Raw genomic sequence first — 25,701 nt, forward strand, 5'->3', positions numbered from 1 at the left:
GAAACAATCAGTAGACCTCAGCAAGAAAGATGCAGACAGAGAGATAGCAGACAGTGTGCAGGTCTTCACTGCTCTGGTGAGCTGTATTGAGAGAAGCCAGGCTGAGCTCATTCATGTGATTGAAGAGAAGCAGAAAACAACACAGAAACAGGGTGTAGGCTTCATCAAAGAGCTGGAAGAGGAAATCACTGAGTTAAAGAAGAGAAGGTCCGACCTGAAGCAGCTCTCACACACTGAAGACCACCTCCACTTCCTCCAGAACCTCACGTCCATCAACACCCCTCCACCCACCAAGGACTGGACAAAGGTCAAGGTCCATCAGTCTTCATATGTGGGGATTGTGAGCACAGCTGTGGCTCAGCTGGAGAAGACACTCAGTCAAGAGATGAAGAAGCTGGGTGGTGATGAGTTGAGGAGGATCCAGCAATATGCAGTAGATGTAACTCTGGACCCTGATACGGCACATCCCAACCTCATCCTGTCTGAGGATGGAAAACAAGTGAGTAAAGGAGATGTACAGAAGAACCTCCCAGACAACAGAGAGAGATTCACCAAGAGATTCTCTGTTTTAGGAAAACAAAGCTTCTCCTCAGGAAGGTTTTACTATGAGATACAAGTAAAAGGGAAGACTGGCTGGGATTTAGGAGTAGCGAGAGAGTCCATGGAAAGGAAGGGAATAAACGCACCGACTCCAAAAGACGGCTACTGGTCTATATGTATGATTAATACATTAATACAGGCTCTTGCTAACACTCCTGTCCTCCTCACTGTAAGAGAGAACCTCCAGAAAGTGGGAGTGTTTGTGGATTATGAGGAGGGTCTGGTCTCCTTTTATGATGTGGAGGCCAGAGTTCTAATCTACTCTTTCACTGGCTGCACCTTCACTGAGAAACTCTATCCATTCTTCAATCCACATGCCAACGATAGAGGTAAAAACTCTGTTCCCCTGACCATCTCTCCTGTCAGTTGCACAAATTAGACTCATCCTCAGCTTTCCGTGACAATATTCATTGTGATTTAAGTGTGTATATTTAAGGTTCATGTATAGTGTTGCGACCCAGGCTTGGGGTCTCTACTTACTTAGACTTGCATATTATGCTCTCTAGCAGAGAGAGAGAGAGAGAATTTTCGTCAACCTTTTGTCACTGACGAAAACAATACTAAAAACTGATCGTCAAAGTCCTAAACTTTGGGCTACTGGTTGCCTGACGCCGAGGGTCTAGTCATGACGTGTGATAAAAAAGACTGATGTCCCAAGCGTTGACTTAAAGTTCGAAATTTATATTTATTCACTGTATTAAATTAAACAAAAAAGGATAAACCATATCAATCACCAGCCTGTGTCTCACATCAGGACAACAACAGAGCATTCAATCAGGTCTCATTAAGTAACCTGGCCAACCTTGGCCTTGACCAAGCCCTTGGAATGACGTCATCAAAAAACATAGAAATAAAAATGAACAGAAAAGAAATGGCTCTTACACTGATTTTATATTTAGTCGACTAAAACCAGACTAAAAGTAAGACTTTTCAGATGACTAAAATACAGTATGAATAACCTGAAGGTTCAGGGTCTGTATGCTGCTTTGATGATGAACACAACGCTGTTGTCACGCTTCCTTCTGGTTTATTTTGGAAGGAAGTAGTAAGTACATTTACAGGGTATACTACAGTATATGTACTTTACTTTTACTACAATTATTTGAAAACTTTAGTTACTAGTATTACTACAGTAGTTGCTTAATTCAGATTATTATTATTACAAACCATACATTAACCACTTAAGCCCTATAGATTTTGTCTATTTAAAAATAGCCGATCACATTGTGAGCTTGTAGATCTGCTATTTTCAAAATATTATTAATTTGAAAACTTTAAATGGGACATTCTGCACAATGAATACTTGTACTTTTGGTACTATATTTTGAAGCCAATACTTTTGTACTTTTACTTACTTAAATAAAGGTTGAATTCCGGACTTTTACTTGTAAGAGAGTATTTCTATATATTTTTTCCACCACTGGGATTGGAGGTTACAAACATGATACTGTAGGATTGTTATATTACTGACTTAAGTTTTATGAAAAAATTCTAATATTGATATAGCAGCTTCAAATATTTTACATTTTTGAATACTGTACATACTGTACAGAACCCAAAAATGGGTTCCCGGCCTGAGGGTGTAAAACACCAAAAGGGGTTCCCGCCCAGAATGGGTTTAAAACGATACTGGATGGAAACCTATCCCACTTCATGTCTTATTGCTTAGGACTTTGACTTGGATCCCTCACAATATTTCTTCTATGTCACACCACTGTCTATTGCACCCATTGTATGAACAATACATGTTTTGCACCATTTGAAATCTTTATGATTTTTACCTGTCCAACACTTATGAAATGATAGACCATTATACAAAGTACCCTGCAGTCTAGCGATCCGAATCCATCGCATTGTTATTGTTAATTTGTTGGTTTTAATTGCTTCTTTGATAGTAATCATTCATTATTGCTATAGAGTATAACAATTACAATTTAGGCATTTAGCAGACACTCTCAATCCAGAGCGATTTACAGTAAGCAAGAACAAAAAACATGGTAATACATCAAATACATAAAAATAGGCATCATGAATCATACATACTGTAAGCCAGGGATGAGTAGCTGTCTGCCTGCCTGCCCAATTGTCTATGAGTAGCTGTCTGTCTGCCTATGAGTAGCTGTCTGCCTTCCTGCCTGTCCAATTGTCCATGAGTAGCTGTCTGCCTGCCTGTCCAATTCTCCATGAGTAGCTGTCTGTCTGCCTGTCTATGAGTAGCTGTCTGACTGCCTGCCTGCCTGTCCAATTCTCCATGAGTAGCTGTCTGTCTGTCTGCCTGTCTATGAGTAGCTGTCTGCCTGCCTGCCAGCCAGCAAGTTGGTTAACAGAAAATAAATTGTTATGGCTGAGTAAAATAAAATACAATAAACACAATTAGCCTGAAAATAGATTACCCAGCTATGACCTTTTTCATGAAAAAAAATGAGTAGTGATATGGCTGACTGAGTAAAATAAAACAATCTACCTGAAAATAGATAGCTATAGTGAAGAGCAATTTCCGCAATTTCCGCAATTATCATTTCCGCAATTTCCGCAATTTCCCTTTCCGCATTTCCACAATTTCCGCAATTTATATTTCCACCATTTCCGCAATTTCCGCAATTACAATTTCCGCAATTTCCATTTCCATTTCCAACTATTAATGGCAGCTGGGTTTCATCATTCAAATAAAATAGAATTCTGTCCGTTTAGCTATAAAATTATGTCAGGGAATAGGGATACACAGTATATGTCTTTCATTTGCATTGCATCTCCCCCCCCCCCCCCCCCCCCCCCCCCAAGCTTTTATTTTCGTTCGAGTAATAGTACAACTCTAATAGTATTACTTATAATAATGTAATTAAAGATAACTTCATTCAGATTTATTTATTTTTATTTCATTTTCCAGATTTTTTTTTAGATTTTCATTGGTGGGCCAGTCATAATGGTCCCGCGGGCCTGATGTGGCCCGCGGGCCTGAGGTTGAGTATCACTGCTAAGAACCTAACAGTGGAATATCTATATAATAAAACTATGCGTATACACTATAGAGTGCTATGTCTACAAAGTTATCTAAGTTATTGAGCCTATGCCTGTAAATTAGTTGAGGCTAGGGCAAGTGCTACGGCAAGTGCTACTGGCGGCTAAGATGGAGTCTGAAGAGGTGGGTTTTCAGACTGCGGCGGAAGGTTGGGAGTGAGTCTGCAGTTCTGATTGCAATGGGAAGTTTATTCCATACTTTTGGAGCCAGAAGGGAGAAGAGTTTGGGACATGTGGAGCGTTGTCCCAGCGTATTGAGTGCGTTTGTTGTTCAGTAACTAGGGTTCTTCTTCTCGTCTCCCCAACTCTTTAGTAAGTAAGCAGAAAATAATAATACTCAATCGAATGACATGCAGTGGCGTTTGCTGAAAATAATAGATTTTCATCAAAAAGGGCCCACCCAGCGTCTAGAGTAAAAATCTGTCACACTGCTGAATAATGGCCTTTCTTTAATTATGTGCTATCCAGGGTCTAAATTCTAGAATTAATCTGAAAATACATGCAGGAAACAGCTTTTTACAGAAAGACACATAGAAAAGGAAAATTCACAACTTAAGCAGAAGGTTCAAATCAAGACACACTGCGGTGCTCTTTATTGTAACAAGAAACATTTTTTTTACAGAGGGAAAACTTTCAATTTAGGTGGAAAGAAACATTAAATTGTAGATATTACAATTTTACTACAGTCTATTTATTTTATAACATTTTGAGAACTATACCATCAAGCGTCTCAACAAGAAACCATTAGAGACAATAATAGAGAACTCGGCCAACAGTTTTCCTTTTACAGTAATTACATTAGTCTTAAAAATAAAATAAAAATCCAATAAAATGTAAAAAAAAAAAAAAAAAAAAAAAAAGAAAAGTCAAATAAATATACATTTATAAAACTTTTAATATTTCCTTTGTTTTATGTTTATGAAAAAAAAAAAAAAACGTTTCTAATACAATTTCTATCTCATGCCTCAGGGGCAGTGTGTGAGATAATGTTCTTCTGTGTAACATTTTAGAAGACCGTTGACCTTCTCTATGAGAATGGCATGCTTATAAAAGTCATCAGATTTCTGAAACAAAATCCTGTTTACATTAGGGCAAATGCGTAACTTATTTACACAGCAAAACAACAACAACAACAACAACAACACAGCCATAGGCTAGAACTAACATGAGGGAATGGGAAAGGTGACTCTTCAGTGAGCCCTCTGGACAGTGTGGACTGTGGGTGTGAGGCAAACGTGACCCACAGACCAGTTCTCTAAAAGCAGTAGTTTTCAACCAGCGGTCCTTGAGGGGGTTCCAGGTGGTCCCCCCCAGCTAAATGATGGAGTGTAACCATTACCAAATGGACCCCTTATTTGATCTTTAACTCTTGAGAGCGTAAAATGAAACCAAATGGAGCCGTACGGGTCATTTGGTTTCATTTTAAGCTCTCTTACATTATTGTTAAACATCTGCATTGCTTAATTTACAAGAAGTGTATACAATTAGAGAATGTAGAAGAATTGTCTTTCCTGTTATCTCTCCTATTGGCACAACATCGACACAGCATGGAATTGTGGACAAAAATCTTACATTTTGGTTCAAAGGGGCTAAATGTCGTCAAATGGTGGCCCGTGGCTCAAATGCCGAACAAAATGGGCCTCGACATGAAAAGGGTTGAGAACCACTGCTCTAAAAGCCTGACTCATCCATCCCGCAACCAACCTATATATACAAGCTCGACCGGCACGCGCAACGATGCAGCACGTTGTGAGCTTGTAGATCGGCTATTTTTCGGCACGCGACACCGCCGCACGACAAAGCATGAATCGCGCCTTACTTATAAGCATTATACAAGTTGTGTTTATACACAAGATTATACAAAAATATCAAAATATATAAACAGACGTTCACGGTTCATATGAAAAAGGCAAAGACTTAACTGAACAAATAAATACCCAGTGTGTGTATACTGACCCTGCTCACTGTAGAGATAAAAGGTACTAACTGAACATAAAGAGCTTGTTTCTCCCTCTGCGGATGACCCTACCTACACCATGGACCCCTCCAACGTCAGTACGCAGGTGATAAAAGTATAAATAAGACATTAATAAATAAAAAAAGAAAATGAAAGAGACACAGGTCATTCTTGCTGTTAGTATAAAAGTTTATTTAAAGAGGAAGAGGAAAAAAAAATCCTTCTGTCTCAAGTGAATTTACAGCTTTTACCTTTTTCCTTTATCTATTATTTTCTTCTTCCAAGAGTGTCCTTTTCGTATAAAAAAATATTCAGCAGTTCGTCTCGGCATATAAAGGTCCAAGTGGGCTACTTGAACTGTTCGGGTATGTGTCCGATGTGAGACTGCATGCTGGTGGGCGGGCTGGAGATGCCCTCCGACCAGTCGGACATGTTGGAATGCGGAGAGGAGCTGGACCACTGGTCGGGGGAGCCGGGCGACGGCGTCAGGAAGGGGTGGTCAGGCACTTGGAGCTGGTGGTTGGGGGTGTTGCTGTCCATGGGGGCCGAGTAGCTGTGCTGGGAGGGCGGCGTCAGGAACTGAGTGCTGGCCATGGACTGGCTGAGAGACGAGGGCATGATCTGGGTGTCCTGGGGCAGGATGGTGTGGATGGGTATGCTGCCACCGCCGCCCGTGCCCTGTTGGAGCTCGGGCGAGCTCATCTCGCCGCCGATGAAGTTCTGGCCGCCGGCAGTGTTCGAGTTCTGATGCTGCAGTTGGATGTTTTGCTGCTGCTGTTGCTGTTGTAGCTGCTGGATGTTCTGCATTTGCTGCATCTGTTGAGCCTGCTGCTGCTGCAGGAGGTGCGGCTGGGAGCCCAGCCTAGTGTTCTGCATGCCCTGGTAGCTCATCATCTGGGAGAGGTTGGCGGCAGGGTGGCCGTTGTGGAGGGACGTCATCAGGCCGTGCTGCTGCTGCTGCCCCACCCCCGCCCCTCTCATGGGGTTAAACTGACCGTGCATCCTGGACAGCCAATCACACTGGCCGCCGCCGCCGCCCGACGACACGGGCAGGTGCGTGAGGCGAGGCGGCAGCGGGTCGAACTGCATGCGCGCCAGCTCCTGCTTGGGGATGACCATGTGGCCGACGGCCAGGTGGGCGTCCGACATGCCCTGCAGGTGGCCGAGGGACACCGAGGACGACGACGACTGCTGGAAGGGCGACGTCATCATGGGCGGCGAGGCCACGTCGGAGACGTAGCCGTGGTGCGGCGACTCCAGCGAGTCGACCGGCGACAGGACGGCCGAGCTGTCCAGGAGGCTGCCGGACTTGCCGTCGTGCGAGTGCTTCTTCTTGGCCTTCATGTCTTTGCCGTCCTTGCAGCCGCCGATGCCCTTGGCGCTGGGCTTGCGTGCCTTCTTGCCCTGGCCGTGCGGCAGATGATGGGGCACGTGCTTCATGCCGCTGAGGTAGCCGTTGGGGGAGCAGAGGGGCGGCGACAGCGTGGCGCCCAGCGAGCCGCCGTGCATCGGCGGGCTCCGCACCAAGTTGTACTCGTCCAGGATGCGCACGATGTCGTGGTGCATGCGCTCCTGGGCGATGTCCCGGGGCAGCCGGTCCATGTGGTCGGTGATCTCCCGGTTGGCAAAGTGCTCCAGCAAGACCTTGGCCGTCTGGTGGCTTCCTTCCCTGGCTGCCAGGAACAGAGGCGTTTCCTCCTGAAGCAGATTAGACAGGGATACAACCCATTTAGAGATGCACGCACACGCACATGCACATGCACACGCACACACACACACACACACACACACACACACACACACAGAAGATGTCGCTATTCTTTTGCTAAGTGACGACAGAGACGTTTCCTTATTACGCACCTTGTTGTTTTGCATGTCCTTATTGGCGCCATTCTTCAGCAGCACTATGACTGCTTCCACGTTGTTCACAGCTGCGGCCCAGTGTAGTGCTGATTTACCTGGTGAGGCAGGGAAACAAAACAAACACACGTTAGACGTAATTCCATATCTATACAAGACTGCTTAAGCACTCAAACGCTATTTGATACCCGGTCTTGCGACGGTGGCACGAGGGAAAATTGGCTGATGTACAAGCTCACACCGCGTCACATAGCGATTTATCAGATTTACAGTATATGCTCTTTTACGGTACTGAAAGTTGCTTTACAGAAAACAAAGCAAACTAATTATTAAAGCAAAGGAACAAAATAGGGACACACCAGGTTAAGTGGTTAAAGTGGTTAAAGATTGGATACATTTTTACAATGACTACTACGAGTAGTGTTGATTTTGACGACTAAAGCTATGGACGACAAATGATTTGTCACCTAACTTTATTCAGTTTCACTGAGGAAAATGAAATTAAAACAAAATTAAAACTAAGCTATGATGACTAAAACTAATACTAAATAAATGGACAATTTCGTCAACAAATTAAAACTAGACTAAAATGTTAGGGAGGGACTAGTTGAGACTAAAATGTGATGCTTGGCTGCATGCTGAGAATAGCCGATCTACAAGCTCACAATCTCTGCGACGCGTTATGAGCTTGTAGATCGGCCAAGCGCAACAAGCGATGCCATCAAGACCCGCCAAAATACATGTTAGTCGACCAAATCAACTGTAGATTCAGTCGACTAAAATCTCAGTCGACTAAAATAAGTCGACCAATAAATAAAACATTTCAGATTACTTAACTAGAAGGTCTGAAATAAAATCAGCTACATTTGCATGTGCTTAAATTTACATTTAGAATTTCTTTCAGATGTCAAGATTTTCTGAGATGATAGAATGGTGATGGATGATGATGCTCATGGAAGGGGAACCTTCTGAAAGCTTCATGGGCAAAGATAATTAACTTCAAAATAATACAAAAAACGGTCAAAATGACCTCTCAGACCTTCTAGTCTTAAATATGACTAGAACTTCCAATTCCATTGGAAGTGACTATAAAATCAGTAAATCATGCGAAAGTTGCACACGAGTCTTTACCGAAGTCGTCGATGGCGTTGACGTCGGCGTGGCAGTTGATGAGCTCCTCCACCATGCCTTCCACCGCCAGCCTGGCGGCCAGGATCAGAGGCGTGGTCCCGTCATGCATGCGGGCGTCCAGGTCTGTGGCGCGGTTCCTTATCAGGATCTAGAAGAGGCCAACGGGGTCATTGTTGTTCGTGAGGCCAAAACGGTGACCATGTTGTCGACTTCTCCAAAGCATTATCGATCCATCCATCAGACTACGATGGAATGGAATGAACGGAGTGTAGGGTTTACGTTTCGATTTCTCGCTATGAAAACAACGTTTTTATTTTTATTTCATCTCATGCCGTGGTTCGCAGACGTCTTTTTAGAATAACATTGTGTCATCTTAACCCATTCTGACCTGAGATCAGATTCTAAAAATGTCTTCTACGTCCTGACAGTTTTCTGAAAAAGCTATGTTTCTGTCAGTCGTTCTTCGGTTTTTCAAAAATAGCAGATTGCCATTAAAATAGCTATTTTTCAATAGCTAAAGCATAGCACAATGCTAACACCAAAAGGGGTTCCCCTAAATGTAACTAATTCGGCAGCAGTAACATTAGCGTTTTCTCGCAGTCAGTTGATTCTTCATATCCATACGAGTGAAACGGCCGGAATGATTCGTTTATTTTTTCAAACACAGTTCTTATATGAGGATTGACGTCAGACATCGGTGCTCTAATAATGCTAATATTATCTTTTAAGTCTTAAGTGCTTTGGCAATTATTTAGGCGCCCACTTAGAATACCCACACGGTCAGCCAGTGGGCCCCGACAGACTCAATTGGTGGAATAATTTCAATCAAAAAAAAAAACTTCACTCATAATGATATGCCTAAACTAGGGAAAGTGAAAAGAGATTCAAATAATTATTTCTTTAGAGTTGTCTTTGCCTATGTATTGGTAAATTATCGCGAGCAAAGTATTGATATAGTAATTTTTGTACTGAACACAGTGTGCCTCGCCAGTCTCCACTATATGACATGTTACAGTACGTGTACTGAACACAGTGTGCCTCGCCAGTCTCCACTATATGACATGTTACAGTACGTGATGATTAACACATTCAGGACGGGAACCCCTTTTGGCATCATGTTATATACTTAAGCTATTGAAAAAATCATGAAAATGTGGCGCAAATCCTTGGATATAGATTCTTTCAGAACGAACGTTTTTAACTCAAATCTTTGCTTCTGGGGGGGGGTCCCTGGCTGGAACAACATGTTTTCAGATGGGGGTCGGCGGCCAAATGACATATAGTTTCTGGGGTTTAGTTTTTTACTACTCTTCAGTGGTTCAATATTGTTTTAAACCAGCACACAAAATGTAAAGAGCGGTCAAATAAATTCCGTTTCATTAACTGTTACAACCCTACATGTGTGTATGTATTAGGTCATTCACTTCTAGTAATTTTTACTAATTGCCTAGTTGCCTAGTTTACTAGTTGTTTACTAGTTGTTTAACTACCTATTATGTAAAAAGATTTAAAAAAAAAACATAAAAAAACTGTGTACATTGGTGACTATAACTATAATCTACCTGATCTGGCCTACAAAATCGGGGATTTATTTTTCTTTTTTTCTTAATATCAACTAGTAGCAACAAGGTCGACTAGTGGATTTACTAGGCGACTAGTTGAATGGTCGACTAGTTGCTTAATGCCCTAGTATGTCTGTAGTGTAGTGTGTGTGTGTGTGTATGCTAATTGGCCTTTGTCTCCCACCTGGAACACGCCCTGGGCGTCGGCGGCCACGGCGGCGTGCAGCGGCGTGCGGCCCATGTTGTCCTGGACGTTGGCGTCGGCGCTGGCCTCCAGCAGGCGCTTGGCCGCGTCGGAGCGGGCGTAGCGGGCAGCCAGGTGCAGGGCGGTCTCGCCCGTGCGGTCCGTCTGGTTGTGGAGGTTGGCGCCCTGGTAGATGAAGTCGTTGATGACGTTGGCCGAGGCGTCCTCCTCCTCCTCGCTGTTGCCCGTCTCCAAGCCTCCGCCGCTGCACGACGCAATCATCAGCGGCGTGAACCCGTCTGTATGGATGGAGGCATGGGGAGGAGGAGGAGGAGGGGGGGGAGAGAGACTCAGATTAAGTTGAGGATGGATGGATGGATGGATGGATGGATGGATGGATGGATGGATCCACGGACCCCCAGGGGGTCCTAGAGTCGGTTCCAGGGGGTCCCCAGCTAAGTTACTTAACCCTAGCCTATAGGACACTAAACTTGGGTGAAAATCACCCAGACAATTATTGTTGTTTTTGTCCATTTTAATAATGATGCTAATGTTGTCTGAGGTGGGTGGGTGGGTCCTTCCTGATGCTCAGTGACATCATAGAGGGTAGGTTTGTTTCCCTGCCCACATCCCTGTTTCTTTCTACAGGCAGGTGTTGGGGTGAATTTCACTCGTGTTTAGTGATAGAGTAACATTTGGTGGACCAAAGGAGATGTTCCAGCTCCATTATCTTTTTCTAGGATGTTTTGTGAAACGTCATGATGAAATATTAAAGGACCTCAAGTTGCTTCAATATGTTTTGATGATAAATATTACATTGGGTAAAGGGTTTAGTGACAATTAAAGGTTTGACAAAAGTTAAGTTTAGCGTTCTAGGGTTAATATAGCATCAGTATCAGTTTAACTACTTCATCCTGATTAATAATACATCCTGATTATACACAATAACATTGTGACAATTTGAGAAAATATTTGAATTACTTTTTTAATAATATTTGTAACACAAATCTTGGCACAACATCTTTTCAGACGGGCGTCCGTGGCAAAATACGAATCAATTTTGGGGGTGCGTGACATTGAAAAGGTTGGATAACAACTACTGTAGACTGTAGAAACTACTGTAGACTGTAGAAACCCGTCCCGAGGCCTGGCATTCATTGGGTTGGTGGAGGAGGATTGCAGGGGTCAGCGGATTGCAGGGGTCGGAACAGCACGCCCCCCCCCCCCCCCGCCGACGACTAGAGTGAGCGTGATTATAGGAGCCTGCACTTCAAAGAGCCGGCGAGATCAAAACCAAGCAACAAACAAATCGAATGTGGATTTGATGCTTTTTGCCTGGGTGGAATCACCGCGGCTTTCTCTGCCTTCGATAACGGATTCTGATCAAGCGCGCGGCGCAGGGGGGAAGCTTCAGAAAGGGGAGCGAAGCTAGCCCATTCGGACCCTGAGGTTGTTTTCTTTTTCTGAAATACCCTGTGTTTCTGTGTCAGTCGTTCTCAAACATTTTCATGTCAAGGACCTCCAAAAAATATAATGTAATTGGCCGCCGACCCCCATCTGAAAATATGTTGTTCCACGCAGGGACCCCCTCCCCCCCAGAAGCAAAGATTTGAGTTACAAACTCAAAGAATATATATATATAGTCAAAGATTTGCGACACAATCTTTCACTGGGTTTTTCAAAAATCGCAGATCTACAAGCTCGTAGCGAGACACCGAGTCTGAGTGCCACGCTACGAGCTTGTAGATCTGCTATTTTTGAAAAACTATGAGCTTGTAGATCTGCTATTTCTCAATAGCTAAAGTATAACATAATGCTTAGATTCAGAACACCAAAAGGGGTTCCCGTACTGAATGGGCTAGGGGGGGATAGAGGCCAGGGAGGGCTGGCTAAAGCTGGCAAGCTGGAAAACCCCAGCATTATCACCTGTCTGTGAGAGGCGGTTCAGTCAGTCAGTCAGTCAGCCAGCCAGTCAGTAAGCCAGTCAGTCAGTCAGCCAGCCAGCCAGCCAGTCAGCCAGCCAGCCAGCCAGTCAGCCAGCCAGCCAGTCAGTGTACTTGGATGAGGGTTTTTCTCCTCTTCAAAAGGAGAGCAAACCCCAGATCTGGCAGACTCTGGTCGATTGGAGGCACATCAATTCGCCGCGCGGGGAGAGAAACGTGTGCTCTCTGGGTTTGTTTTTACCTGGTTACTGATTTTTTTTCTTAAGATGTTCTTCGGGGGATTTGTCACTTAGTACTAGTCGTGTTTTTTTTTTAATGCGTTATTAACCCATTCTGAACGGGAACCCATTTTGGTGTCAGCATCATGTTATGCTTTAGCTATTGAAAAATAGCAGATCTACAAGCTCATAGCGCGCCACCGAGTGGCGCGCTACGAGCTTGTAGGTCTGCTATTTTTGAAGAAATCGAAGAACGACTGACATTTTTAGAATCTGATCTCAGGTCAGAATGGGTTAGTCAGACCAGTGTGTGTCCAGTGGAAACCTCGTATGAATCTGATCTCAGGTCAGAATGGGTTAATATGGCGTACGGGGCAGGAAAAACAGAGACCTATTACTGGTCAAATGATTCATCCGAGCAGGAATCAGCGTTTTCCCCTCAGGTGCTTGGCTTCCAGCCAGCTGCTTTGAAGAAGATCCCCTTACCCTGAAGACATGGGGCTTTAGCTACTCCGACGTACGCGCACGCACGCACGCACAGGCACACACACGCACACATACAATCAATCTTCTCAACATAGAGACATATACATACCATCAGTAAGATCAGTAAGTTTTTATTTTATTTTTTTCTTAATAAAAGATTTGCGCCGAAATAGTTTGGACATGGCACTCTAAAATGGACAATGCCAAAGCTACATGGGAGTATAATAAAATAATATATTAGTTAATTAATTCCGTACTAATAATTATTAGAATTTAATATTTTTCTTATAAATTTTTCTTATTTAATTATTTATTTTCGTAATTTTTCTTCTTATATGTGTTATATTGTAGGATGATGCACTAAACATTTCCCCCGCAAAAACGCAGTACATTCAACAAAACACTTTGAATTCATCTCTGTAACGTTCTTGTGAAAAGAAAAGCAATGTTACATTTTATCAACTGGGGCTACATTTCGGTGCCACAGATTTCTACACAAAAATGTCTCTATTTCTCATTTCACTCTTGAACACAAAATGTCACAATAATAAAGAATAATCATGTCCTCTGTCAAAATGAAATAAGATCTAAATGGGCCGCGGAGGAGGAGGAGGGAGAAGAGGAAGAGGAGGAGGAGGAGGAGGAGGGGGAGGAGGAGGAAGAGGAGGGAGGAGGGAGGAGGAGGAGGAGGAGGAGGAGGGAGGAGGAGGAGGAGGAAGAGGCGGAGGAGGGAGGAGGGAGGGAGGAGGAAGAGGAGGGAGGAGGAAGAGGAGGAGGGAGGAGGAAGAGGGAGGAGGAGGAGGAGGAAGAGGCGGAGGAGGAGGAGGAGGGAGGAGGAGGAAGAGGAGGAGGAAGAGGAGGAGGAAGAGGAGGAGGAGGAGGATGAGGGAGGAGGGACGAGGAGGGAGGAGGAGGAGGAGGAGGAGGAGGAGGGAGGAGGAGGAGGAGGAGGGAGGACCCACCTGGTCCGCGGACGTTGACGTCCATGCAGTCGCTGCAGTCTATGTCGCCCTGCGGCGGGGTGGGGGCGATGGAGGGGACGCGCAGGTCGGCGGCGTCCAGATGCTGCTGCGTCCACTGCCTGTGGTCAGTCTGGCCGTCCAGCTCCAGGATGGCCTGCTCCTCAAACTGCTGCTGAGGAGAGAGAGAGAGAGACGTTAGCCACTAAACTATAGCCCATTATGACCCATTCAGGACAGGAGGGAAGGAAGGAACCCCCATCGGGTGTTTTAAGCATCACTGTTTATTTACTTACTTTACTTTGAGCTGTTGAAAAATAGCATGCTATTTTCTGGGGAAAAATTGTGAAAATGTGGCGCAAATCTTAGAATATTATACATTCTTTCTGAGTGATCGTTTTTTTTTAACTCATATCTTTGCTTCTGGGGGTCCTTAATTGAGCACCACTGACATAGAAACACAGGTTTTTCTGAAAACTGTTAGGATTTAGAAGCACCTTTTCTAAATGGGTTAAGACCTGAGAACAGATTCTAGAAAGTGTCTTCCAAATCCTGACAGTTTTCTCAAAACAATTATGATTAATTAATGAATTAAAATGAAGATAACGTATCAGTGGTGCTGAAACTTTCTCATGTCAAGGAACCACAGAATTATTATCTGTATTTGACCCCCATCTGATAAAATGTTGTCTCCACCCCCCCCCCCCCCCCCCCCGAAGCAAAGATATGAGTTTAAAAGGTTTGTTGTGAAAGAATAAACATTCAAATATCTGTGCCACATTTTAACGATTTTTCAGAAATTGCAGATCTACAATGTCGTAGCGCGGCACTCGGTGACGCACTATGAGCTTGACCGAGAGATGACGCAACGCTGGACCGAGGGATGATGAACACTAAAACTAAAATCCCTCATAAATAAAACGTAACAAAATAAATGTATTTTTACATCCATGATGAAATGAGTCATTCCATAAAACTGAGGGAAAAGGAAAATCTTCTGTCCATGAGTTTCACTTAAAACGACACACAAAATAGGTAAAAATTGAGTGAATCAAAAACGTTTATCAAAAAATATTAAAATAAAATAAAACATATTATTCCAGTGATCGTCTTACCCTGAAGCGTTTGGCGTCAGAAGGTTCGTCTTCTCCCCACTCGTTGTGGGTGTCGTCCATTAAGGAGATGTCAGAGGTGTTCTTCAGAGGCCTGTGGTCAGGGAGAGATCCTAAATACTCCTCCAATGTTCCCCCTCTCAGATGAGCCCGTCACTCTTTAGTGCCGCAGGAACGCCGAAAAACTGTAACATTGATTGATCCCCCCCCTCCCCCCCTCCATCCCAGCCCCCACCTGGTCCCACCCCACCTCTCTCTCCTCTGTCCCGGCAAGTCAATCACCTAAACCTTCCGTATCATTATCCTTATCAATGAACCCAAGGAAACCCCTTTCCCAAACCTCCCATCAACTGCTGCAGCCGTTTTGGTTGCTCCGACAAACTATCCCTTTCTCGCAGAACCCGCAAAAAAAGAAAAAAAAAAGACCCCCCCCCCCCGGCGACTGCGGAGCGCCGTTTAAAATATGCAACTTACTTTAAGCCGACGGAGTCCTCTCCGACGGGCTCGCGCCTCTTCTTCTTGCTGCTCTCGCTGGACTTGAAGCCCTCGGGGAGCCACAGCCGCCCGTGCTCGTGGCGCCGCTTTCGGGACGCCACCATGGCCACCCCGACGAAGGCCAGCAGGGCCAGCCCGGCCAGCACCACGTAGATGGCGTAGGGCTCCGGGGGCGGCGGCGGTCCCACCTCGCCTGGCGGGGAGAGGGAAGACATTTTGTCAGGAGGACGTGCGGACGGACGGACGTGGAGTCGTGGACCGCGTTGCGAGCGGGACGCCCGGGACTGAGGGCTCGCAAGTCTATAGAGGAAGAGAGCCGGTTCCCGGGGCTCCCCCTTTTCGCTATCCACTGTTCCACGAACAACCCCCCCCACCACCCTCCCCGGTTTAAGTCCACCACCACCACCAGCCGATGCCACGAACTGAATGAGGATCCTCGCCGCTCGCAAAGCCAGCTTCGACTATTCGGTAATAATCAGAATTGCTAACCGCTTCTCATCAAAAAAAGCGAAAAAAAAAAAAAAAAGAAAAAAGGATGGGGCGTGATAAAAAAAAGGGAAAAGAATAGAGAGAGAGAGAAAAAAAACCTAACACCACCTCCTCTCTTCCTTCTCAACCCAGGGTACCAAGAGACAACTTTACCATTTCTTCTTTAAGGAAGAAAAAAAGAGAAGAGAAGGGGGGGATTAATGAACTTCAAATTACTGCACGCGCTTTAAGCTGTAAAGACGAAGGATTTATTAGGATTTTCGAGATAACAAAGACTCCCAACTTCTAGCACACTCCCGATCAATTTTTCCCCTTCTCTCTTTTTTTCTCCACTAACGATTTTGAAATGATAAACTCCCCCAACCTAAACCCTTGGAGATGCATTAAGTCCTGGTATTACATTCAGCGAGGTGAAGGTTGCAGCAGCGGCTCGCACTGTGGGATGAAGTGTGCGCGCGCGTGTGTATGCGAATAAGTGTGCGTGTGTGTGTGTGTGTGTGTGTGTGTGTGTGTGCTTCAACACGTATATGAGAGAGAGGGAGAGATAGAGAGAGAGAGAGAGAGAGAGAGAGAAAGAGAGAGAGAGATTGAGACAGAGAAAAGGGGTATAGCGTGCAAGTTTGCGGGGGTTGGGGTGGGGTTTGGACAAGTTGATTTGCGGCAATTAACCATTTTGGCGCCTGGAGCCAATGGATTTACACCCAGAAAGGAGGATTGATTGTTTAGGCCGGGAGATTCACAATTGCATTTGTTCACTGCTGAATAGCAAATACACAAATCAAAGAGCACTAAGGTTAGCACCTGACCACAGGGCAGGGTATGCCTTCAGTTTGAGTGAGAGCACGTGTCTCTCTCTCTGTGTGTGTGCGTGCGTGCGTGCGAAAAATGACATAGACCTCTCACTGAGCCTTCGGTGAACATGAAATGTACTCACTGTGAACGGCCTGGATGATGTAGGGAACGTTGAGCTTGAAATGTACTCACTGTGAACGGCCTGGATGATGTAGGGAACGTTGAACATGAAATGTACTCACTGTGAACGGCCTCGATGATGTAGGGAACGTTGAGCTTGCCGCTGGAGGCCAGCGCCCCGAGGAAGGCCGCTACGTCGGTGGCACTCTGGAAACACTCCGAGGACTGCTGGAAGCACTGGCGGTTGTCGATCTCCAGATACACTATGGACCTGGCAGAGAGGAGAGGGATGGAGAGACACTCGTCATATTTAGAGACGTGAAGCCAGAGGCGTAGTTATTGAGATATCATTGCTTTCGGGCAGGAAACCTTGCATCTCCTCCGTACATTTACATTTCTCTCTTTGCCTGATTTTTATTTATATATATTTTAGCCTTTTTCCTTTGCCCCCAAATAAACTTAAAATGTTTGCCTATAATGACATGCCCAGAAAATAATAATACTACTAATAATAAAACAATAAAAAGTGAGTAAATAATAACCACATTAAATCCATTATCCATTGGAACCCACCCCCCCCCCTCATTTCTTCAAACATTTCCGCCTGACAACAAACAAGTCTGTCACGCCACATTGTCTTCTTTTCAAACGCCACGCATCGTCACCACGCCTCACCCTTTGATCTGCATCTGGTCCAGCTCCCGGCGGCCGCGGGCGGCGCCGCCCCCCATCAGGCTCCTCCTCCTCACGGCGCTCAGCGCGCTGGCGGGGACCTCCGTCCACGACGACGACCATGACGCGTCCACCGAGCGCTTGATGTTGTGCTTCTTCAGCTCCTGCTCGCTGCCGTAGTACGGGTACACCATGATGTCACCCTGCGTTGAGAGGCCGGGTCCATTAACACATTCTGACCTGAGATCAGATTCTAATACTCTAATACACCATGATGTCACCCTGCGTTGAGAGGCCGGGTCCATTAACACATTCTGACCTGAGATCAGATTATAATACTCTAATACACCATGATGTCACCCTGCGTTGAGAGGCCGGGTCCATTAACACATTCTGACCTGAGATCAGATTCTAATACTCTAATACACCATGATGTCACCCTGCGTGAGAGGCCGGGTCCATTAACACATTCTGACCTGAGATCAGATTCTAATACTCTAATACACCATGATGTCACCCTGCGTGAGAGGCCGGGTCCATCAACACATTCTGACCTGAGATCAGATTCTAAAAACGTAGTACACCATGATGTCACCCTGCGTGAGAGGCCGGGTCCATTAACACATTCTGACCTGAGATCAGATTCTAATACTCTAATACACCATGATGTCACCCTGCGTTGAGAGGCCGGGTCCATTAACACATTCTGACCTGAGATCAGATTCTAATACTCTAATACACCATGATGTCACCCTGCGTGAGAGGCCGGGTCCATTAACACATTCTGACCTGAGATCAGATTCTAATACTCTAATACACCATGATGTCACCCTGCGTGAGAGGCCGGGTCCATCAACACATTCTGACCTGAGATCAGATTCTAAAAACGTAGTACACCATGATGTCACCCTGCGTGAGAGGCCGGGTCCATTAACACATTCTGACCTGAGATCAGATTCTAATACTCTAATACACCATGATGTCACCCTGCGTTGAGAGGCCGGGTCCATTAACACATTCTGACCTGAGATCACCCTGCGTGAGAGGCCGGGTCCATTAACACATTCTGACCTGAGATCAGATTCTAATACTCTAATACACCATGATGTCACCCTGCGTGAGAGGCCGGGTCCATTAACACATTCTGACCTGAGATCAGATTCTAATACTCTAATACACCATGATGTCACCCTGCGTGAGAGGCCGGGTCCATCAACACATTCTGACCTGAGATCAGATTCTAAAAACGTAGTACACCATGATGTCACCCTGCGTGAGAGGCCGGGTCCATTAACACATTCTGACCTGAGATCAGATTCTAATACTCTAATACACCATGATGTCACCCTGCGTTGAGAGGCCGGGTCCATTAACACATTCTGACCTGAGATCAGATTCTAATACTCTAATACACCATGATGTCACCCTGCGTGAGAGGCCGGGTCCATTAACACATTCTGACCTGAGATCAGATTCTAATACTCTAATACACCATGATGTCACCCTGCGTGAGAGGCCGGGTCCATCAACACATTCTGACCTGAGATCAGATTCTAAAAACGTAGTACACCATGATGTCACCCTGCGTGAGAGGCCGGGTCCATTAACACATTCTGACCTGAGATCAGATTCTAATACTCTAATACACCATGATGTCACCCTGCGTTGAGAGGCCGGGTCCATTAACACATTCTGACCTGAGATCAGATTCTAATACTCTAATACACCATGATGTCACCCTGCGTGAGAGGCCGGGTCCATTAACACATTCTGACCTGAGATCAGATTCTAATACTCTAATACACCATGATGTCACCCTGCGTGAGAGGCCGGGTCCATCAACACATTCTGACCTGAGATCAGATTCTAAAAACGTAGTACACCATGATGTCACCCTGCGTGAGAGGCCGGGTCCATTAACACATTCTGACCTGAGATCAGATTCTAATACTCTAATACACCATGATGTCACCCTGCGTGAGAGGCCGGGTCCATTAACACATTCTGACCTGAGATCAGATTCTAATACTCTAATACACCATGATGTCACCCTGCGTGCAGCGCAGAGAGGCCAGGTCCATTAACACATTTAGGACTGAGGTCTTCTAAAACCTATGTTTCTATGTCAGTGGTGCTCAACCTTTTTCATGTCAGAATTATCTCTATTGGGACCATTTTCACGAATTTTCAAAAATAGCAGAACCATTTAGTTTTATTTTACGCTTTCAAGAGTTACATTATTGTTTGATCTGCAGTACTTAAGAAGTCTACACAATTCAATGTTTGCCTGTTATCTCTCCTATGGTGCCAACATCAATACAGCATGGAATTGTGGACAAGATCGAACAAAATATTCGATTAGATTTGGATCTGAGAGGCTAAACCTCATCAAATTTGACTGAGAGACTGCCATTGGATTTTTTTGTCATGTCATATGAAAGCAGGGAATCATAGCTTCAAATTGACATGTTGGTTGTTCAGTTTGACCCACCAGTTTTGGAGATATGGCTGCCTTAAGGAGTAATGTCTTGCAGAGAAACGGCGAGTTGAGAAAACAGGCTTGAAAGGTTCACTTCTGTGGTCTCTAACATTACACCTATAGCTACATGTTTGGGCATTTATTTCATATTTACATGTCGATTTCAGCTCTGACACTTATTTCAGACATGCTCTATTATGTTAAGAGTCTGCCTGTGCTACTATCATTTTGGGTCGAAAAAAATAAAAAAAAGTTTTCTCCTCTTAGTCAAATCTGGTCACATGGTGGTCCGTGGCTGAAATACCCAAATAAACAATGGGCCCCGAATCGATATGAAAAGGGTTGAAAACCCACGTGTGTTGTTGTTAATTACCTGGGCGTCCTTCCGGAACACCACGTTGGTGTGCAGCACGCGGCTCAGCTCGCGGAGGAAGCCCAGCGAGTTGTTGCGGAGCTGCTCGGGCAGGATGTGGACCACCAGAACCAGCCGGCCCAGCGCCAGCTTGGTGGGCACGGCGTCGGCGCAGTCCAGCCCGTCCCACTCGCACTCGGCGTTGTTGCAGCCCTGGTCGCAGTGGCCGTCCGCATAGTGGTCCTTACAGTACTGGTCATACAGAGGGCTGGGGGGGGAGGGGGGGGGGGGGGGAATGAGCATTTAACTTTAAACCCATTCTGACCTGAGATCAGATTATAAAAATGTCTTCTACATCCCGACAGTTTTCTGAAAAAGCCATGTTTCTATGTCAGTCGTTCTTCAAAAATAGCAGATCTACAAGCTCATAGCGCGCCACTCGGTGGCGCGCTATGAGATAAAAAAAATCTTCTAAATCCTGATAAATTTTCTTAAAAACCTATGTTTCTATGTCAGTGGTTATCAAACGTATTCATGTCAAGGGGGACCCCCGAATATGACATTGGCCCCCCCCGACACCCCCCGACCCCCATCTGAAAATATGTTGTTCCAGGGACCCTCCCAGTAACAAAGACTTGAGTTATAAACTCACTCTAATATATATATTCAAAGATTTCAGGCACATTTTCACGATTTTTCAAAAAATAGCAGATCTATACAAGCTCGTAGCACGGCATGATGATCAATCTGGCGTCCCCAGTTTTCTGAAAAACCCCATGTTTCTACAGCATGTCAGTGATTCTCAAACTATTTCATGCCAAGGACCCCGGAAATTATCTGTATTTGGCCACGGACCCCCATCTAAAAATATGTTCCAGGGACCCCCCCCCCCCCAGAAGTTAAAAACGTTCGCTCTGAAATAACATACATTCAAAGATTTGCGCCACATTTTCACGATTCTTCAAAAAAATAGCAGACCTACAAGCTGCGTATGAGCTTGTAGATCTGCTATTTTTCAATAGCTAAAGTATAACACAATTATTAAAAAAAAAAAAAAAAAAAAAAAAAAACATGATGATGATGATGATCAACCTGCCGGGCATTTCATTGATTATTTTCCGTTTTAGGCGTTTAATGTCACTCGTTTTGTTTGTGTCACTCACTTGCACTGCCCTTCCAGGCTCTGGCAGTCGAAGCCGTCGTACAGGCAGCCGGCGTTGTCGCACTGCGCGTCGCACTGGCCGTCGTTGAAGTAGCGCCAGCACTGCAGCGACGCCGAGCAGTTCTGCCACGGCTGGTTGAAGTTCAGCGAGCAGTCGCCGCCGTCCCACTCGCACGCGTGGTTGTTGCACTGCAGGTCGCAGTACTTGTCCCCCTTCCGCTCCACGCAGTGCGGGACGTCGCAGCTCACCTGGAGAGACACCATGAGACAGGACCTTTATTATTACACACATTCTGACCTGAGATCAGATTCATACGAGGTTTCTAGGTGAAAGCCTTCCTTACAGTCAAACAGCGTAAAGAGCCAAACCAAACTGACCTCCACGTCCGACGGCGGCGCCACGTCATGTCCGACGCCGCCCGAGAAGCCGGGGTCCAGGAAGTGACAGCGGAGGCCGTTGAAGCCGGTGGGACAGACGCAGCGGTAGAAGGACGGCGCCTCGTCCGCCGCGTACTCGCACGTGCCGCCGTTGTAGCAGGGGTCCGAGTCGCACGGGCTGCCCCCGCCCCCCCCGCCGCCGCCGCCGTCCCTGGCGCCGGTGGTGGTGGCGGGGTGCTGGCACTCGGGGCCCGTGAAGGAGGGCGCGCACAGGCACTTGGGGCTCTTGGGGCCCGAGACGCAGGTGCCTCCGTGGCGGCAGTGGAGGGCGCCGCAGGCCTGGGCGTCGTACTCACACGTGGAGCCGGTGGAGCCCTGGGTGGACGCAACGGAGAGCAAGACAATTAGAACCCGTTCTGACCCCAGGTCAGATTCTACAAATGTCCTTCTACATCCCGACAGTTTTCTGAAAAAGCTATGTTTCTGTGTCAGTTCGTTCTTCGATTTTTCAAAAATAGCAGACCTATACAAGCTCGTAGCGCGCCACTCGCGCTATATGAGCTTGTAGATCTGCTATTTTTCAATTGCTAAAGCATAACGTAATGCTTACACCAAAAGGGGTTCCCGCCCAACATGGGTTAAGGTGTAGAAGTGAGTGATGTTTTTTTTTTTTTTGGGGGGAAATCTTTCAACATTGCAGTAACAGGAAGAGTTTGAATAGGGAAAGACAGAACTGAGGAGAAAGGAACACACAACAATTAGTTGTTCAAAAACTAGATTTTTGAGATAAAACAAAAAAAGAGAGAAAAGAAACGTGTGCGTGCGTGCGTGCGTGCGTGTATGCGTGTGGTGCGTGTGTGCGTGCGTTTGTGCGTGCATGCGTGTGGTGCGTGCGTGTGTGTGTCTGTGTGTGTGTGTGTGTGCGTGCGTGCGTGCATGCGTGTGGTGCGTGCGTGCGTGCATGCATGCGTGTGGTGCGTGTGTGCGTGCGTTTGTGCGTGCATGTGTGTGGTGCGTGCGTGTGGTGCGTGTGTGCGTGCGTGTGGTGCGTGCGTGCGTGCATGCGTGCGGTGCGTGTGCATGCGTGTGTGCGTGCGTGCGTTGCGTGTGTGCGTGCTCACCGGAGGACATTTGCAGATGAAGCCGTGTGGCGTGTTGCTGGCCACAGCACAGGTCCCTCCGTTACGACAGGGTTTCCCCTTACAGCCGTCAAAGATGGTGTCACAACGCTGGCCTGGAAACGGGTTAGACAAGATGGAGATTTATGAGTGGTGCAGCCACTCCAATGAGCAGCAATGTCCGTCCCTATGGCCATCCCTATGTACTGTATATGTACTGTATGTTTAGGGTACCCACGGGTGGCGCTGTTGAGCTTCACACCGTGCACAGGTGCATGACGGGAAGCTGAGTTGTATTGTAACAGTATATATGAATAGACCCGAGTTCTCCTCCCATCCACTTGCATTAAGTTGCTCTAAAGCGCATGAGGCGATTTAACTCCTCCTTCCGGGTAGGAACAGAGTGCATTCTGGGATGGATTTGCCCCTATCATTGCACGTGTTCACGTGCGTTCACGTATGAAACAGCGTTCACGTGTCGTCGTGAACGTGCGCAATGATAGTCAACGGACCAGCGAGCTCATGTGTTTGGGCCCTACGCTGCAATACCAAATTCGGCCACTATGTCCATTTCTCCTCAGGGTTTCCTCCGGGTGCCGTCTCTCTATTCATATATACTCTTAAGTACAGAACAGACTACCAGGCGCAATAGCATTTGTTGGCCACCGATTGTCACTGTTGTCACCACTCACTGTGTGAATCGCCTAAATGTTTTGTGAAAACAGCGTGGTGAAAGTTATCCAAAATGTTTCCTTCACAAATTCCTCTCCCGAAATCCCCCCCCCCGCCATCAAAACACGAAGCATCAAACGTCATCATTTAGGGATCATGTCCCCGTCACGTTATATTTTTGCTCCCGATACGATTTCCGATGATTTGATTTTCAGTATCTGCCGACACCGATCTGTCCCGATCCGATATTAATATTCTTATAGAACACAAATCACAATAATACAATATCCAAAATCACAGACAACATCCAGTCTAATAATCATGATATGGATATAATATTGATACTAGGGATGATTTGAAATCGGCGTGATCGGCCCCCCGATTCCAGATCACGTGATCGGGACAACCCTCATCAATCAATCCATCCATCCTAACGATGAGACGTTAGCCGCGTGCGGGTCGGGCCCCGGGTCGGGCCCCGGCTGCGTGGTCTCTGCTTACCGGTGTATCCAGTGCGACAGTCGCAGCGGTAGTTGTTGGTGAGCTGGACGCAGTTGTGCGTGCCCCGCGGGTCGCAGGGGTTGGACAGACACTCGTTGACGTCGCCCTGGCAGCGCTCCCCCACGTAGCCCAGGGGGCAGCGGCAGTGGTACCCCCCCACGCGGTCCACACACGTCCCCTTGTTGAAGCACTTGGGCTCGTTGGTGAACGGGTCGCTGAACGGAACGCAGTCGTCCATGTTGATCTCACAGTGCACACCTGAGGGGAGAGGAGAGGAGAGGAGAGGAGAGGAGAGGAGAGGAGAGGAGAGGAGAGAGGAGAGGAGAGGAGAGGAGAGGAGAGGGTGGGACAAACAAACGTTAAGTTTCTGCCGTGGTGGTTTTCAACCCGTTTCCATTTGGAGGACCGTTATTTATTCTGCCTTTGAGCCACGGACGGACCGCCGTTTGATGACATTTAGGGCTGTATTTTGCGTGTCTTAAGTACCAGGTCTTATTCCCTAACTTGAGTAAACTAAAGACCTGGAGGCGTGATCAATGCTCTTTGGCCACTCAGAATAGCCAAATGGCATTGATCACGCCTCCAGGTCTTTAGTTTACTCAAGTTAGGGAATAAGACCTGGTACTTAAGACACGCAAAATACAGCCCTTAGCCTCTCAGACCCAAAACTAATGAATATTTTGTTGTCCGTGCTTGTCAACGTTGTCCACGTTTATCAAAAAAACAAATCCGCTTTAGTTTTGAATCCGTCTCTCCAGACTTTGTATTGGTTCTTTGTATTGGTTCTTTGTATTGGTTCTTGGCCGAAACACAACAAGACATTGTTGAATTCCGCGAGTCCAAATTTCACCAGCGACGTGTCGGAAGAAGTTGTACTTTTTTTTCCCCCCTGGCAGCAACACAACAACAACTCAGGCCCGTTTGGTTGACCCACAAGACACGCTGCCTTCATGTCCGAGAGGAAAATCAATGGTGTATTTGACAGGTGGGTGGTTTGGGGAGGAGGGGGAGGGGAGGGAGGGGGGGGGGATTGAGACGAAATAAAAAGGCGGGTGAGTTTTGCAGACATGCTCTGGGCAACGTTAAGCCCTAATTAATGAAGCGTGGAGGCGAAAACGAGGGGAGAGCGGAGCAGGGATGGGCAGAGAGAGAGGGAGAGGAGAGTGTGTGCGTGTGCGTGTGTGTGTGTGTGTGTGTGCGCGCGTGTGCGTGCGTGTGTGGGGTCCACTGACCTTGGGTTCCCCGGGGACAGGAGCATTTGTAGGTATTGATCAGGTCAATGCAGGTGCCCCCGTTCTGACACGGCTGAGAGAAACACTCATTGATTTCGTCCGAGCAGTTGGTCCCCACATACCCTGGCATACACTGAGAGAGAGAGAGAGAGAGAGAGAGAGAGAGAGAGAGGGAGAGAGAGGGAGAGAGAGAGAGAGGGAGAGGGAGA

The 25,701-nt window shown here is 46.4% G+C and overlaps 2 protein-coding genes across 3 annotated transcripts in view; one reads left to right on the plus strand and one right to left on the minus strand.

Moving 5' to 3' along the window:
* LOC308312196 (E3 ubiquitin-protein ligase TRIM21-like) overlaps positions 1–1,970 on the plus strand; it is a 3,193-nt gene extending 1,223 nt beyond the window's left edge. For both annotated transcript variants that reach the window (XM_080794580.1, XM_080794579.1), the window contains exon 2: positions 1–1,970. This exon is cut by the window's left edge and continues 668 nt beyond it. In XM_080794580.1, coding sequence (XP_080650706.1) covers positions 1–979 — 979 coding nt within the window. In that variant the 3' untranslated portion in view covers positions 980–1,970.
* A 3,773-nt stretch (positions 1,971–5,743) lies between these two features.
* Positions 5,744–25,622, minus strand: LOC308312193 (neurogenic locus notch homolog protein 1-like; the record flags this gene model as incomplete). The annotated part of the gene is made up of 15 exons (XM_080794576.1): positions 5,744–7,273; positions 7,436–7,533; positions 8,567–8,714; positions 10,313–10,611; positions 13,922–14,093; positions 15,034–15,124; positions 15,505–15,718; positions 17,049–17,197; positions 17,602–17,801; positions 20,451–20,697; positions 21,593–21,840; positions 21,970–22,344; positions 23,091–23,203; positions 24,261–24,518; positions 25,493–25,622. The coding sequence occupies 15 exons, from the start codon at positions 25,620–25,622 to the stop codon at positions 5,924–5,926; spliced, it is 4,092 nt and encodes a 1,363-aa protein (XP_080650702.1). The 3' UTR covers positions 5,744–5,923.
* Positions 25,623–25,701: the final 79 nt, after the last annotated feature.

Source organism: Protomyctophum bolini, assembly GCF_963924005.1.
Source record: "Protomyctophum bolini genome assembly, contig: SCAFFOLD_57, whole genome shotgun sequence".
NCBI lineage: Eukaryota > Metazoa > Chordata > Actinopteri > Myctophiformes > Myctophidae > Protomyctophum > Protomyctophum bolini.